The following is a 13638-nucleotide window of genomic DNA, read 5'->3' as shown; positions in this document are numbered from 1 at the left end:
TGTGAACTTGAATGAGTTCTTTGATAAAATAAATGTATTAAAAACAAGTAACATAATATATGGAATGTTCTACATCTTGTTTTTGGGGGGGCTTTTTTTTTTAATTATGCTTTAGGTGAAAGTTTGCAGAGTAAATTCGTTTTTCATGAAACAATTAATATGATTAATACACAAATTGCTTTGTGACATTGGTTGCCAACCCCACAATGTGTCAACGCTTCCCCTTCTGCACCCCGTTTTCCCTGTTTCTATTCACCTAGTTTTCCTGTCCTTCGCTTTTTTTTTTTTTTAACTTTTAGTACCGTTAAGATCTTTCCGTATCAGCACATAGATAACTTCTTTTTTTTTTTTTCAGAGCTACAGAGCATTTTTAAAAATAGCTGCGGAGTAGTCCATTTTATGACTGTACCATTTATTTAATCAGTCTCCTATTGATGGGCATGGAGATTGTTTTCAATCTTGTTATTGAAAACAATGCTGCAATTAATGCAACTATCTATGGGTATTGTTTTATGCCTATCTCTGTCAAGCCTGTCTTTCTTTTTTGGGAAGTGCTATTTTTTTTATTAGGTTTTTAGATCTGTATTTGGTTCCGTATCATATAGGGATACAAAAGATTATAATTGCCCAAACTTTTAATTGGATCCAGAGGGATTTGACTAGAATTCTAGCAGCTTTTCTTTTTTAAATTGTGCTTTAGGTGAAAGCTTACATTGCAAATTAGTTTCTCATTCAAAAATTTATACACATTGTTTTGTGACATCGGTTGCAATCACCTCGATGTGTCAGCACTTTCCCTCTTTTCCCTTACACCCCGGGTTCCCCGTGTCCATTCGTCCAGTTTTCCTGTGCCTTTTTGTATTTGCTCTTGGGCAGGTGTTACCCATTAGGTCTCCAATACCCCATTGAACTAAGAAGCACATTCCTCACGTGTGTTAATGTTTGTCTTATAGGCCTGTCTAATCTTTGGCTGAAAGGTAGACTTCTGGCTGGCTTCAGTTCTGAGTCAGTAGGGCATCCAGGAGCCATAGTCTTGGGTTTTTTTTTCTTAAGAACACTTTTTATTGAAGTATATATAACACACAGAAAGGGGGGCCTTGGTGGCTCAGTAGTAGAATTCTTGCCTTCCAAGTAGGAGGCCTGCTCAGTTCCAGCCAGTACACCTCATGTGTGGCCACCGCCTATCGTCAGTGGTGACTTGCATACCATGATGCTCAACATACTTCAGCGGAGCTTCTGTACTAAGACAGAATAGGAAAAAAGCCTGGCAATCTACTTTCAAATATCAGCCAGTGAAAGCCCTATGAAGCACAACGGTCTTATCCCCAACTGATCAAGGGAAGGTGGCACAGGATGCGGAAGGGTTTTGTTCAGTTGCTCATGGGCTCATCATGAGTTGGGGGTTGACTTGATGGCAGCTAACAACAGCAGCAACACAGAAAAATGCACAAGTGGTAGTTGTACGATCGAAGAGTTTCAAACATATCTGTGTAACCAGCACCCAGATTAGGAAACAGACCATTACCAGCATCTTACTGTCTCCTCAAGGTTAATATACTATCTTGACTTCTAACACCATCCATTAGCTTTGCTTGTTTTTAAACTTGATATAACTCTGCCCGGTGTTACGCTGATTTAGCACTTGGTCGTAGACCATTTTGTGTTTTTGATTATATGCCACTGAAGTTATCATTCTTCCAACGTGATTGCTCATTTACTTCCTTGACCTTAACTGGCCAATGACTTTTTTTTTAAATAATATTTTATTGTGTTTTCAGAGCTTAGCACTGCAGTTTATATTCCTGTTCAACAATTCTACACAATTTGTTCAGTGACATTGGTTACATCCTTTACGACATGTGAACACTCGTTATTTCCCTTCTGGCTGTTCTGTTTCACCTGTGATCTTTTAATGTATGTTTTAGCCCAGGCTTCCTGCTGAGTTCTTGGCCTGTGTGATCCAAATGTCTGCAAGACATCCCTGTGTGGGAGTCTCACAGGCACCACATACTCAGCACGCTCACAACACAGTGTTTCGTCTTCCCCTGGACCTTGCGCCCCTTCTCATGCCTGTTCCCATCTCAGGAAACAGCCCCATCACCTATCCAGTCAGTGGCTTCAGTTGACAGGTGATTTTCCTGATTCCCTCCCTCTCCCCCACCCTCAAATCCAGTGACCTCCCGGTCTCTGCCTCTTAGGGGTCTCAAGACCCACACCCTGCCCACTTCACCTCTCCAGCCTTATCTGCTGCTTTCCAGTTTGCGTTAACCACAGTGGCTTCTTTCCCTCACTTAAAAGCACTAAGCTCCTTCCTGCATCAGGGTCTGTGCAGTGCTTTTGCTTCTGCTCAGAAGTCTGTCCTGCCCCAGGTAACTCCTCTTCATTCTTCAGGTCTCCACTTACATTTAATTTCCCAGACTCCCTAGACCAGGTTAGATCACCTTGGTAGGTGCTTTGTATGTTTTTATAGTAGCCATACTTCCCTTTTGTCGAACTTTCTATAGAGGTTATTGGCTGTCGCATGCAGAGGGCAAGGACCATGTCTATGTTTGCTGTTTCCCCTAATCTGTTGGCCGTCGAGTTGATTCCGACTCATAGCTTCCCAGTGCCTGGCAAGTGATAAGCTCTCAACAAATGAATGAATGACCCAAGGCAGGACAGCAGGAGGAGGGGAGCCCAGCCTGTGACCGAGGCCAGGGTTCAACTTGTCCTGGGGTCAGGTAATAGAATTTCCTCTTTCAGAGGTCTCTGGTCCCCTCAGCCCTTTTCTGTCACTTGACTTTCCCCACATAGTTCCCTCCCAGGTTCCTTTCCTGCTCTTGGATGGGGTTTTCTGAGGATAAACTTTGAGGTAAAGGGCAGGAGTGCCTGGAAGGATGGGGCTGGTGGGATAGTGGCTCTGAGATGAGAAGCTGCCCCATGAGTTCAATTCACTGGGGGAGCCAGCAAAGTCTGAACATGGTCCTGTCCCAGGAAGCATCCAGCCCAGCTGGAGATGAAAAAGGGACTGGGATGTGCAGGGCTCTGATCCTTATCCTTCTCTGGCTTCTCTTCTTCCCAGGTCAGGACAAAGAAGTGTGGGCAGGCTGCTGGGCTGGCTGGTGCCATCATGGAGGGTAAGGCATGGGGCTGGGCCTGTGGGCAGGGCATGAAGGTGAGCAAAGGGCGGGATGGCTGTCTTAGTCATCTAGTGCTGCTATAACAGAGATACCACAAGTGGATGGCTTTAACAAAGAGAAGTTTATTTTCTCACAGTAAAGTAGGCTAAAAGTCTAAATTCAGGGCGTCAGCTCTAGGGGAAGGCTTTCTCTGTCTACCTTCTCATCAATGTTCCCCCGTACTAGGAACTTCTTCGCATAGGGACCCTGGGTCTAAATGACACACTCTGCTCCCAGCATTGCTTTCTTGGTGGTATGAGGTCCCTGTTCTCTGCTTGCTTCCCTTTCATTTCTTGAGAGATAAAAGGTGGTGAAGGCCACACCCCAGGAAAACTCTCCATACCTTGGATCAGGGAGATGACCTGGGTAAGGGTGGTATTACAATCCCACCCTAATCCTCTTTAACAAAAAATAACAATCACAAAATGGAGGACAACCACAGAATACTAGGAATCATGGCCTAACCCAGTTGATACATTTCTGGGGGGAACACAATTCAATCCATGACAAAGGCCCTCTTCCTTGTTGCCTTAGCTCCCCCACCTTGTTCCCAGATTTTTCCTAGCCGCCCCCCCCACCCCCCAACTGAGGCCTGTCTATTCAAGAACTCTAACATGACACTATCTAGCCCTCTGCCAGATCTCTGGCCCTGGAAACCAGGGATTGAGTATCTTGGTGTCCTTGTTTTACTGTTCATCTGATTGATTAGCCTGGCATGAGTGGCTCAGCCCCTGTCCCCCTTGTCATCATTGCTTTCCAATACTCTTGAGACCTTTTCATTCTGGTTTCTGAGTTTCCTTTGGCCTCCAAAGGCTCAGAGGTATAGAATGTAAGAGCTGGAGGGACGTTTAAGGACCACCTAGCCCAGGCGCCCCTCCCCACTGTATAAACTAAGGTTTACAGAGGGGCCATGACTTGCCCAAGAGCATGAATACTGGAGTGGAGGTCGAAGCCCAGGTCTCCAGACTCTCACTCATCCCACTTCTGTGCCTGGAACTGGCTCCCCACTGAAGAGGGTGCTGCACCCCTGATAGACAGCATTTATTATTATTTTTTAATTTTCTAAGGAACACTGACCCTGAATCAGGGTCTTTGGTTACTTTGGAATTGTCATGGCAGGTAGCAAATGGTAGGGATAGCAAGGTGACCTGTGGCCACAGGGGCCACGGGGGCAGCTCAGGCCAGGGAAAGGGTAATCATATTGGGTCCCTGGATTGTTGGGAAGGAGAATATTGGTGGTGCAGTGGTTAAGAGTTCGGCTGCTAACCAAAAGGTCAGCAGTTCGAATCTACCAGCTGCTCCTTGGAAACCCTTTAGGTCAGTTCTACTCTGTCCTATAGCGTAGCTATTTGTCAGAATCGACTCGACGGCAGCGGGTTTGGTAGTTTTTGACGTGATGCGCCTCTCCCACAGGGAAAGTGAACAACTTCCCTCCGTTGCCCAAATTCATCCCACTGAAGCCGTGTTTCTACCAAGACTTTGAGGCAGACATCCCTCCCCAGCATCTCAGCATGACCAAGCGCCTCTACTACCTCTGGATGTGTGAGTGCTGTGGGGATGGGAGTGGGCCAGGGCAGGGCACAGAAGGGAGGGAGACTGTGGGTGCTAGGCATTGAGGTGGAATGGCTGCAGGGCCAGCAATCCTTCAACCCGGCTTGCAGCATCTGCATGGGCCATTAAGTCTTTCCTGGGCCAACTCCCCAGCTAGGCCTCAGTTTCTTTCAACCCCCCTTCTAGGTCTTACCTCCCCTCCCTCCCCTATTTCCCATTCACAGAATATCTGGATGGGGATCTCTTTTTGCAGCACAATTCCTCTCTTCTTGCTCCCTACTCCCTTTCCCACTGGGCCAGTTTTCCAGGAACCTCTGGTGAGCTCCCGACTTCAGGACTCCCGCTTTGGAGAGTAATCCCTCCCTTAAAGCCCCATTTTTCTTGTTTCCTCTAGAAAGTTGCTCAAAAAGAAGAACATTCAAGTGGGAATTGGGAGATATAGAGTGAAGCTCGACTGGTCGCTCCACAGTCTACTTTGCTGTGAGGATAGTAGGTTCCTCATTTGTAGAAAGGGAATATTGACTCAGTGATCTCTGTGGTTCCATGTAGCTCAGTGTTATGTGGTCCATTCTTTTAGGTGTCTAGGGTTTTAACGTTCTAAGGTTTTGAAGTGGAAAGTTTAAAGTTCTCAGGTTCTGATGGTCTGTGGCAGGTTGGTGGGAAAGGTGTCATCTTGGGGAGATGGGACTTGGCTGTGCCCAGACTTGTCAGAAGGTACCTCTTGGGCACAGAAAGGGAGGGCAGGCTGGCTGTCTTGTGCTGGGTACCTTCCCTAGGCAGCCCCAGACACCTGTAGCATGACCACAGCCAGGGTCTGCTGTGTGCGATGTTGTCTTGAGTCAGGCCTGCAGATAGTGGCTTACCCAGGGAATTGATTATATAGGAAGGTGGTCAAGAATGCTGTCTTTGTAGCTGGGTCCTTCATGGATTGGTAGAAGAAATGGGCTCAGAAGACAGAAAGACTGGACTTCAAGCCTGGCTTGGCCTTTGGGCAGAGAAGGAATCTCTCTCCCATGGTAACATGAGAGAAGGAGAAAGGAATGGGAAGGTATGGGTAGGTCTATAGATGTTAGGAAGAAAATGAGGTTACCTCTGATGGCTTCCATTTTTCTCCGTCAAATATGATGTAGAAGTGGGAGTGGGAGGTTTGAAGAGAGTGGGATTAGAATGAGAGTATGTTTGTGGAAGAGGGTTAAGACACAATCCTCCAGAGAAACCTAGTAAGACTTCAGGGTGATACACTGGGCCTCATCTGGGTCCAGGTGAGATTGGCTGCCATGAATTCATAGTTCTACCAGGCTTTCCTGTTGTGTCATTTTTATTTAGCAGCACTCAGCTCAGGCATAGATGGGAGTTGAGCTCATGCAGGGCTAGTGTGACCAGAGTAAAGGGCATAAGGGAATAAAAAAATGATTGTAAGGAATTTTGAAATCTAAGCTGGACAAGAAGTGAAGATAGAAAAAAAGGTAATGGATGGAGGAAGAGGGCACTGAGCAAGTAAGCTAGAGAGAAGTGTGACTGGTAAGAGAGATGTTCACCAATATAATAAAGGGCTAATGCCTTTTCTATGTAAAGAGCTAAAATCAGTGACAATACCAAGGCTCCAGGAATTTTAGGAGCAATGAGCAGGGATAGATGAGTCACAGAGGAGGAAATACACTTGGAACGCAAATGAAGAAATGTCCACTCTCATTATGAGGGGCCCTGAGATGGGTTTACCTGCACGGGTGACAGGGTTGTCAGGTTCAGTCAGACTTGGGGAGCATTATGCCTGACCCTGGGCTCCAGGAACTCTGCCTCTGAGAGCAGAAGCTCTTATCCAGAAGCTGGATTTAAGGACTATTAATATCTCCCTAAGTCCTCACCAGGCACCAGCCAGATACTTTGCTCCCAAGGAAATGTATAAAGCTCTTGAGATGCTTAAAGGTTCAATTCAGAAGCTAGGACCATAAATGCTTGGCTATTTGAGGCCTAGATTGAGCCTGCCTTCCTTTATGTATTTGTCCCGCAGTTCTTTGTGGAGCCTGAAAAGGACTCAGCCTAATGTTTGAGGAAGGGAGTTCCCTGGTATCAGTGACCTGGGTGTGTGTTAGTACCAGGATCAGGTTTCTCATCTGTAAAATGAGGAGCCTTGGAATGTCCTTGCTGGCTGTGACTCAGTGATATTTTGATTCCTAGGTTCAGCTAGATTATGTGAGATCAGAGGAGGTGGAGCCTAGATCCAGCTCTTGGGGAGCTTCTAGTCTGGTTGATGGGCTGGGATTTGTACTCAGGGAACCAGGGGAGCAATCCAGGTCTGCAGGGGGTCAGAAGAATGGGAGGTGAATATGGCTACAGTAGTGAAGGAAGGCTTCCTGGAGGAGGTGGTATTACAGGTATCTAAGAAATGGATTAGATGAGGACTGAGATCCCAGCCAGCACCACCTGCCCCATTTAAGTGCAGGGCAGATGGTACAATGCTTGAAGAGATGTTTCCATAAGGCCTTTTATTTCCCCCTTCTTATGCCCCTGCCTGTCAAGAGAAGGTCTAAGAGTGGTTTTCTGTGTCTTGGGCCTGGTGATTGATATGGGTCTGGGAGGGCCAGGGGCTTTCCCTCTTACAATTTGTACTCCCTGTGTGTGTGTATGTCTGTGTGTGTATCCCATGTGTCTGTGTGTGTACGCATGGGACTGTGTGTGTATTCATTGATGTGGGTTTGCGGGTCTTCTGTATGGATATGAATCCGTGTTGTGGTTGGCATGTGGGTGTGTATTTGTGATTACGTGTGTCTATTCATGTCTGTCTACCTCTCTGCACTTGTCTGCGTCTATTTGCGTGTGTTTGATTGTGGGTCTGTGTTGACTTATGGATGTGTGTGTCCATGTCTGGCTGTTCTTGTATCTCTGTATGGGTCTGGCTGTCTGTGTGTGTGTCTGGTGTCTGTCTGTGTGTGTGCATGTGCTCCTGGGTCTGCAGTGAACAGCGTCACGCTGGCCGTGAACCTGGTGGGCTGTCTCGCGTGGCTGATCGGAGGCGGGGGAGCCACCAACTTTGGCCTCGCCTTTCTCTGGCTCATCCTCTTCACACCCTGCTCCTACGTCTGCTGGTTTCGGCCCATTTACAAGGCCTTCAAGTAAGTAGTTGGCACTGACCCCAGCTCCTAGCCTTGTCTCTTTGCCCATTTCCCCTGTCCCTTCTCCACATTTTTCTCACCCCTTTTTTTTTTGGCCACCTTCAAACTCATTTTCTTTTGGTCACCCTTGGCTCAGACTGCCAAGGGCTTGGGTTTCCTGGGGCCTCCAGGCTGGGGTGAGAGGGCTGGGAGTCAAAGTCTTCCTCTTAGTGCTTTCTATCCTCACCCTACCTTTAGCTGGGGGCAGCATAGAGATGAGGCCTATTTTTGCCTTCTGCCATCATCTTCCCTAGGCACCTGCATGTTGAATTTTGACAATGGCCACCTGCCCTGAAGCCCATCCTTGTACCAATGGGGCTAGCTGATTTGGTGCCAAGAGAGCATCTATCCATGTGTCAATGGAATCGCCACATACCACTGACACTATTCATGTGCTAATGAGGTCATCCAACTCTATGCCAAAGGGACCATCCATCCATGTATCAGTGGATCTAGCTGTCCTGGTGCCAATCAGTATCCTTCCTTGTGCCAAATGGGTTTTTCAGTCTTTGTGCCAATGGGACCGTTCATCCATGTACCAACAAGGCTGTCTCCATTTCATAGGATGTCCATTTCAGTGCCAATGGGGCCTTAAATCTCTTTGCTAATAGGACCATCCATCTATGTGCCCGTTAGGACCTGACCCTATCTTGATGCCAGTAGGGTATCTAGCCTAATGCCAACGGGGCCTTCAGTCTCTGAGTCTATGGGACCATCCACTCATATACCAGTAGAGTTTGCTGTCTTGGTGCCAATGAGGCGGTACGTACCTTTGGCAATGGGTTGTTTGTTCCTGCCACGTTGGAGTCATGTATTTCTGTGCCAGTGGGGCCATCCATCCCTGTAGTAGTGGGTGGTCCATTCATGAGAAAATCCCTCCCTTTGTAATGCAGGCCCAACACATGGAAATTTGCAAGGATCCATGGATAAAATATATCCCATCCTGGATCTTCATTGAAGACCTTTAAGTGCCTTCTGTCCATTGTACCCTCAGTTAGACCTGGAAGGACTTGAGGGCCTTGAAGGAAGGGAAGCCGTGACCCTCTGCCTAGGTGATAGGAGTCATCTCCTCTGTTGCAGGACTGACAGTTCCTTCAGCTTCATGGCATTCTTCTTCACCTTTATGGCCCAGCTGGTCATCAGCATCATCCAGGCTGTGGGCATCCCAGGCTGGGGTGTCTGGTAAGAGGCAAGGGACTCGCCTGGGGTTGGTAGGGGTATCTTTTGCTGGCCTCTGTGTACTAAGTTGCCTAGTTTGTGACTGGTTATTGGAATAGTGAGAGATTTGGGATAGTGCGGTAGACACAACCATAGCATCAGAGGAGAATGAGAACCTGGCATTGGTTGTGGTGGGTGGGGAGGAGTTTGACGGGGGAGAGGGGAGTGCCCAGCATTGTGGGAGAGGCTGGAGGAAGGAAGCCTTGTGTCTGAGGAACATGTCTCTCAAGCCATGGGGGAAGGATTCTTCCTGAACTACTGATGTTGGTTATCAGTAAGATGATCCCTCTACATCCAATAACATGGCCCCTCCGTGTCATTGACATGTGGCAGTGAGGTGGTCCATTGCTCCAGTAGGGTGGCTCCTGGGTACCCCTCACCATGCCTGGGCACTCCCACAGTTTACCTCTTCCTCTAGCGGCTGGATTGCCACCATCTCCTTCTTCGGAACAAACGTTGGTTCAGCAGTGGTGATGCTCATTCCCACCATCATGTTCACAGTCATGGCCGTCTTTTCCTTCATTGCCCTCAGCATGGTATGTGGCCACCTCAAGGGCAAGAGGGTAGCTTTGGGAGGGACTGTGATCTGTGATAACCCCTCCTCCAAGTTATAGGAGGATCCAGAGGTCCTCTAAGGGACTCACTCTGGAAATAACTGGTGGATTTTCCCACTAGTGCATAGGTCATGGGTGGAGAGGGAAGACTGTTTTTTCATTGTGACTTGCCCTTGGGCCCCATCTATTCCCTGGAGGACTGCCTCTTCCCTCTGATTAACCCTTGCTTATGCTCCTCCTCCTGCAGGTTCATAAATTCTACCGGGGGAGCGGGGGCAGTTTCAGCAAAGCCCAGGAAGAGTGGACCACAGGGGCATGGAAGAACCCGCACGTCCAGCAGGCAGCCCAGAATGCAGCCATGGGGGCGGCCCAGGGTGCCATGAATCAACCGCAGACCCAGTATTCTGCCACCCCCAACTACACATACTCGAATGAGATGTGAGCCAGCCAAGCCTACTGGGAGGCAGGGCTGGGGGCCAGTAGGACAGGGGACTCAAGCCACATCATTGTGGTGTCCAAGCAGGGTTCCCCCTTCCCTTTTCTCCTTCTCCACCACTTTGTACAAAGAATCAGAATTATATATATACATATATACATGTATGTATATATGTATGTATATGAATATATATGCCTGTCCCTTTCTCCCTACTTCGGATTCTGCTCTCACATGATGAGAGTTGTGGACTGCACGTGGAGCTGTCCATGCAGTGGTAGCTGTGTATGTACTCCCTTGTGAAATCATGTGCAGTGGAGGTCTCTGTTGTTGTGGTGCTAGATGTGTGTTTAGAACTAAACCAGCCCCCCGCCCTCTACCAGGCTGCCCCCTTTGACCCTGACCCAAGGACTGTGTGGGGTAGGAGAAGGCATGGCAGAGAGCCAGAGCCCATTCCCAGGGTTATGAGCTGAAACTATTTCCACTTTGGGTCTTACTGGAAAGCAACAGTATTTAGCATTCATGGTGGTGGTAGGTGGGAGGGTGGGGAAAGGCAGGGGATCTTCCCATGTTCCCTCTGATCCATCTGGGTTGGGTCTCTTCCCACTTCAACCTCCTCCCCTTCTCTCTTCCGTGCTGTCCAATTCCCTGTGGTATCTCCCCTTGCCCAGGGTCTGTCTTTTCCCCACATAGCTTTTCTTTTTCTTCTCCAAGGCTGAGTGTCTCAGTTGTATCTGCTTCTGAGATTGAGCCCATTCCCAGATCAAGGAAGCTGATGGGAGCTGAACCTTAGCTCTGGTGTGGCAGGGGCACACAGCTAGAGATGAGAGCCCACCTGGCACCTGACTCCCAGGGAATGGAAATGTAGGCTCAGTCTCCTTAACTCTGAGAGCTTGGCCTGCACAGGCGGGCTCTTCTTTTTCCTCCCCTGTCTTATTCTTCTTCTCTTCCTAGAGCCCCCTTGGGCCCCTCCTCACATGTGCTCCTCTCCTTCTTCCCCATCGCCCCAGCTGGTGTGGCCAGATCGCTCTATCCTACCCCGCCATGTGCCAGGTAGCATTGCCATCCATGAGAACAGATTCCACTGCCTTCCCTGAAGGTTGGGTCACATCCAGGCAGTTGTTAGGCATAAAGATGCGGCTGAAGCAGAGGGCATGTAAATAATTATTGGTCCCTGTGGCTGGCCCAAGCCCACTGGTCAGGTTCTAGGTATCTGAGTGACCACTGGATTCCTGGGAGCAGCAGTGGTCTGCTTGGGTCTGTTAGAAGGAACAGGGCTCAGAGGGTTAGGCTTCAAGAGAAGGTCAGAGGAGAAGGCAGGCAGGGCCCAGTGAGCGGGAGCGTGCCTCTCTCACCCCAGCTTGCTCTTGGTTGCAAGACAGTTTTGGACACTTGAACTCAGGGCCCAGGAGGAAGCACAGGCCCAATCCTAGCTGTAAGCACAATGGCCTGAATGGGATTTCAGGGTAGGTGGGGGTGAGGGAGAGGCTATGTTTGTTTGTTTTTTAAATCAAGATAACTCGCTCCCCTCTGCCTCCTGAACTTGGTTCTTGGCTCTTCCTCACCCTGTCAGAATCCGCTTCCCCTTCCAGGAGAGCCATTCAGGCCCATGGGGCTGTTCTGTTCCAAACAGTGCGAGAACATTGTTGGTGGAGGCCCCGGCTTTGTCTGAGACCTGGAGGAGAGTGGGTTCTCATGCAAGGAGCAGTTGACCATTTCCCACTGCCCCCTTCTAACAGAAGCCCACCTGGGATGTTTGGTCTGAAAAACCAAACCCCACTTGGCTACTCTGGGCTGACTCCGGCTTAGAACCCAATACCTGGGCTTCCCGGTGCCACTCTGACCTTTGAGCTTCCGGTATTTCAGGTCTCTGTAAGGGGAGCCAGGGTCCCTGGAAAGTTCTCTTCCTAGTGGTCCCTTGGGCTTGGGCCATAAAGTGTGTGATTGGTTCTTTCCACTTCCACTTTCTCTCTGGAAAGGAGCTGTCACAGCTCCTGGTACCTGAAAAGGGGCCCTAGGTCCAGGTCCTTTCTTCCTTTCCCTTTCCCCCACTCCAAACCTCTGACTCCCTTTTCCCTAAGTCTCTCTGGTGGACCCAGGAAGCCTGCGATCCAGCTGCCTGCCTGATATCCATGACCTGTTTGGTGGTACCTCCAGTTGATTTCCTGTCCTACCTGCCTTTCCTCTTGCCTTGGCTCAGACCCGTATGGCCATGGCCTGGCTCTGCCCTTGAGAAGGCCTATTACCTGTGTGTGGCCCAGCTTACCCAGGCCCTGGGTGCTGCATCTCCAGGCAACTATGCACTTTCCTGGGGAGGGGACTAGTATGAGAAATGAGGGCTGGGCACAGATTCACAACTGCTGGATGGCCTGGCTTAGGGGGTGGGGTTGGGTGGGGAAGGGCCCAGGTCATTCTGAGGATCCTGAAGTCTGTGGCCAGCCAGTGACCTGCTTTCGCATTCTCCTGATGTCCACTGCCCCCCTTGTTTCTGGGAGACAGACTACTCCCTAGCTGGCAGCTGACCTGCCTGAGCCAGTGTGTCTGTCTGTGGTAACTGAGTGAACCTTAATAAAGGGGAACATTTGACCCTGTGTGTCTTGCTGTGTCATGTGTTTTCACCTGAGTCTGCATAGTAGCTGTGTGGAGCCTCACTATTGGGTGTGGGACATGGATGTATGGTGGGTCGGATGAGTCTCTGGCCTGTCATTCCCTGGGGCCAAAATCCATACTCCCTTGTGTGGTTCTTTCTCCAGGGGGGCTTTGAGTAGGCCTCGAAATTGCCACAAAGTCCCTCCTGCTGGTTTGGAGGAAGTTCTGTGTTCCCCAAGAGCCCTGAGGAGGAAGTAGAAGGAATAGGCTGGATTAGTGGGTTGGGGTACCGTGGTTCAGATGGTTCACTGTGGGCAAGGGCAGGGGTAGAGCACACGGCCCCACCTCAGCTCTTACCCTGGGAGACAGGTGGCTGGTTGAGCAGCCTCAGTAAACACAAGGGACCCTGGGAGCCTGTGAATGCTGGAGAATGAAGAAGGCAGGGGGAAGTGTTCCCAACATGCTTTCTCCTGTGTGTTCCCTTTGCCAGCGTTGTGCCCTCCACTTGGAATGCTGCCCTGGCCCCCTTTCTATGTACTGGCCATCCTTCAAGATTCACCTCAAGTGACTCCTCCTTTGAGAGGGCTTTTCTACCCTGAGTTGTTGCGTCTACAAGTTCCCTGCCTTCCCCACTCAGGGCTTTAACTGTAATTTTCTGTATCTTTGTTTGGATAGCTGGGACACGCCTGATTTATATCTGTGTCCCGTGCACCTAGAGCACGGAAGAGGCTTGGTAAATATTCAGTGTTAAATGACCCAGTGATGAGCAGTGTGTATGTGTGGGAGGGGTTCAGGTGGTTGGGAAGGCCAGACAATTAGGCCAGGCTCTGGTGGGAGCATCAGAAATGCCAAAACACAGGGAGACAAGTTTCACCTCAAGATTCCTTCATGTGGACTACAACTCCCAGGAAACAAATGGAAACAAGTGGACTACAACTCCCAGAAGGCAGCGCGACCACGCTAGGTGCTCTCGTGATGCTGCG

General features: G+C 49.3%; 1 protein-coding gene across 1 annotated transcript; it reads left to right on the top strand.

The window, feature by feature from the left end:
- Nucleotides 1-2876: 2876 nt before the first annotated feature.
- SCAMP5 (secretory carrier membrane protein 5) lies at nt 2877-13533 on the top strand. Its single transcript, XM_064296145.1, has 7 exons — nt 2877-2885; nt 3062-3116; nt 4572-4700; nt 7666-7822; nt 8942-9043; nt 9498-9615; nt 9881-13533. Exons 1-7 carry the CDS (start codon nt 2877-2879, stop codon nt 10073-10075), a joined length of 765 nt encoding a protein of 254 aa, XP_064152215.1. The 3' UTR covers nt 10076-13533.
- The last annotated feature ends 105 nt before the right edge of the window (nt 13534-13638 follow it).

The sequence above is a fragment of the Loxodonta africana genome, chromosome 13, assembly GCF_030014295.1.
Source record: "Loxodonta africana isolate mLoxAfr1 chromosome 13, mLoxAfr1.hap2, whole genome shotgun sequence".
NCBI lineage: Eukaryota > Metazoa > Chordata > Mammalia > Proboscidea > Elephantidae > Loxodonta > Loxodonta africana.
This window is presented reverse-complemented; position numbering and strand designations above follow the sequence as displayed.

What these genes read in the sequence shown, in the direction of transcription:
- SCAMP5 (XM_064296145.1), top strand. An exon ending in CCTCTACTACCTCTGGATGT is followed by an intron (nt 4,701 to 7,665) that starts GTGAGTGCTGTG and finishes CTGGGTCTGCAG; the next exon opens with TGAACAGCGTCACGCTGGCC. An exon ending in ATCCCAGGCTGGGGTGTCTG is followed by an intron (nt 9,044 to 9,497) that starts GTAAGAGGCAAG and finishes CTCTTCCTCTAG; the next exon opens with CGGCTGGATTGCCACCATCT.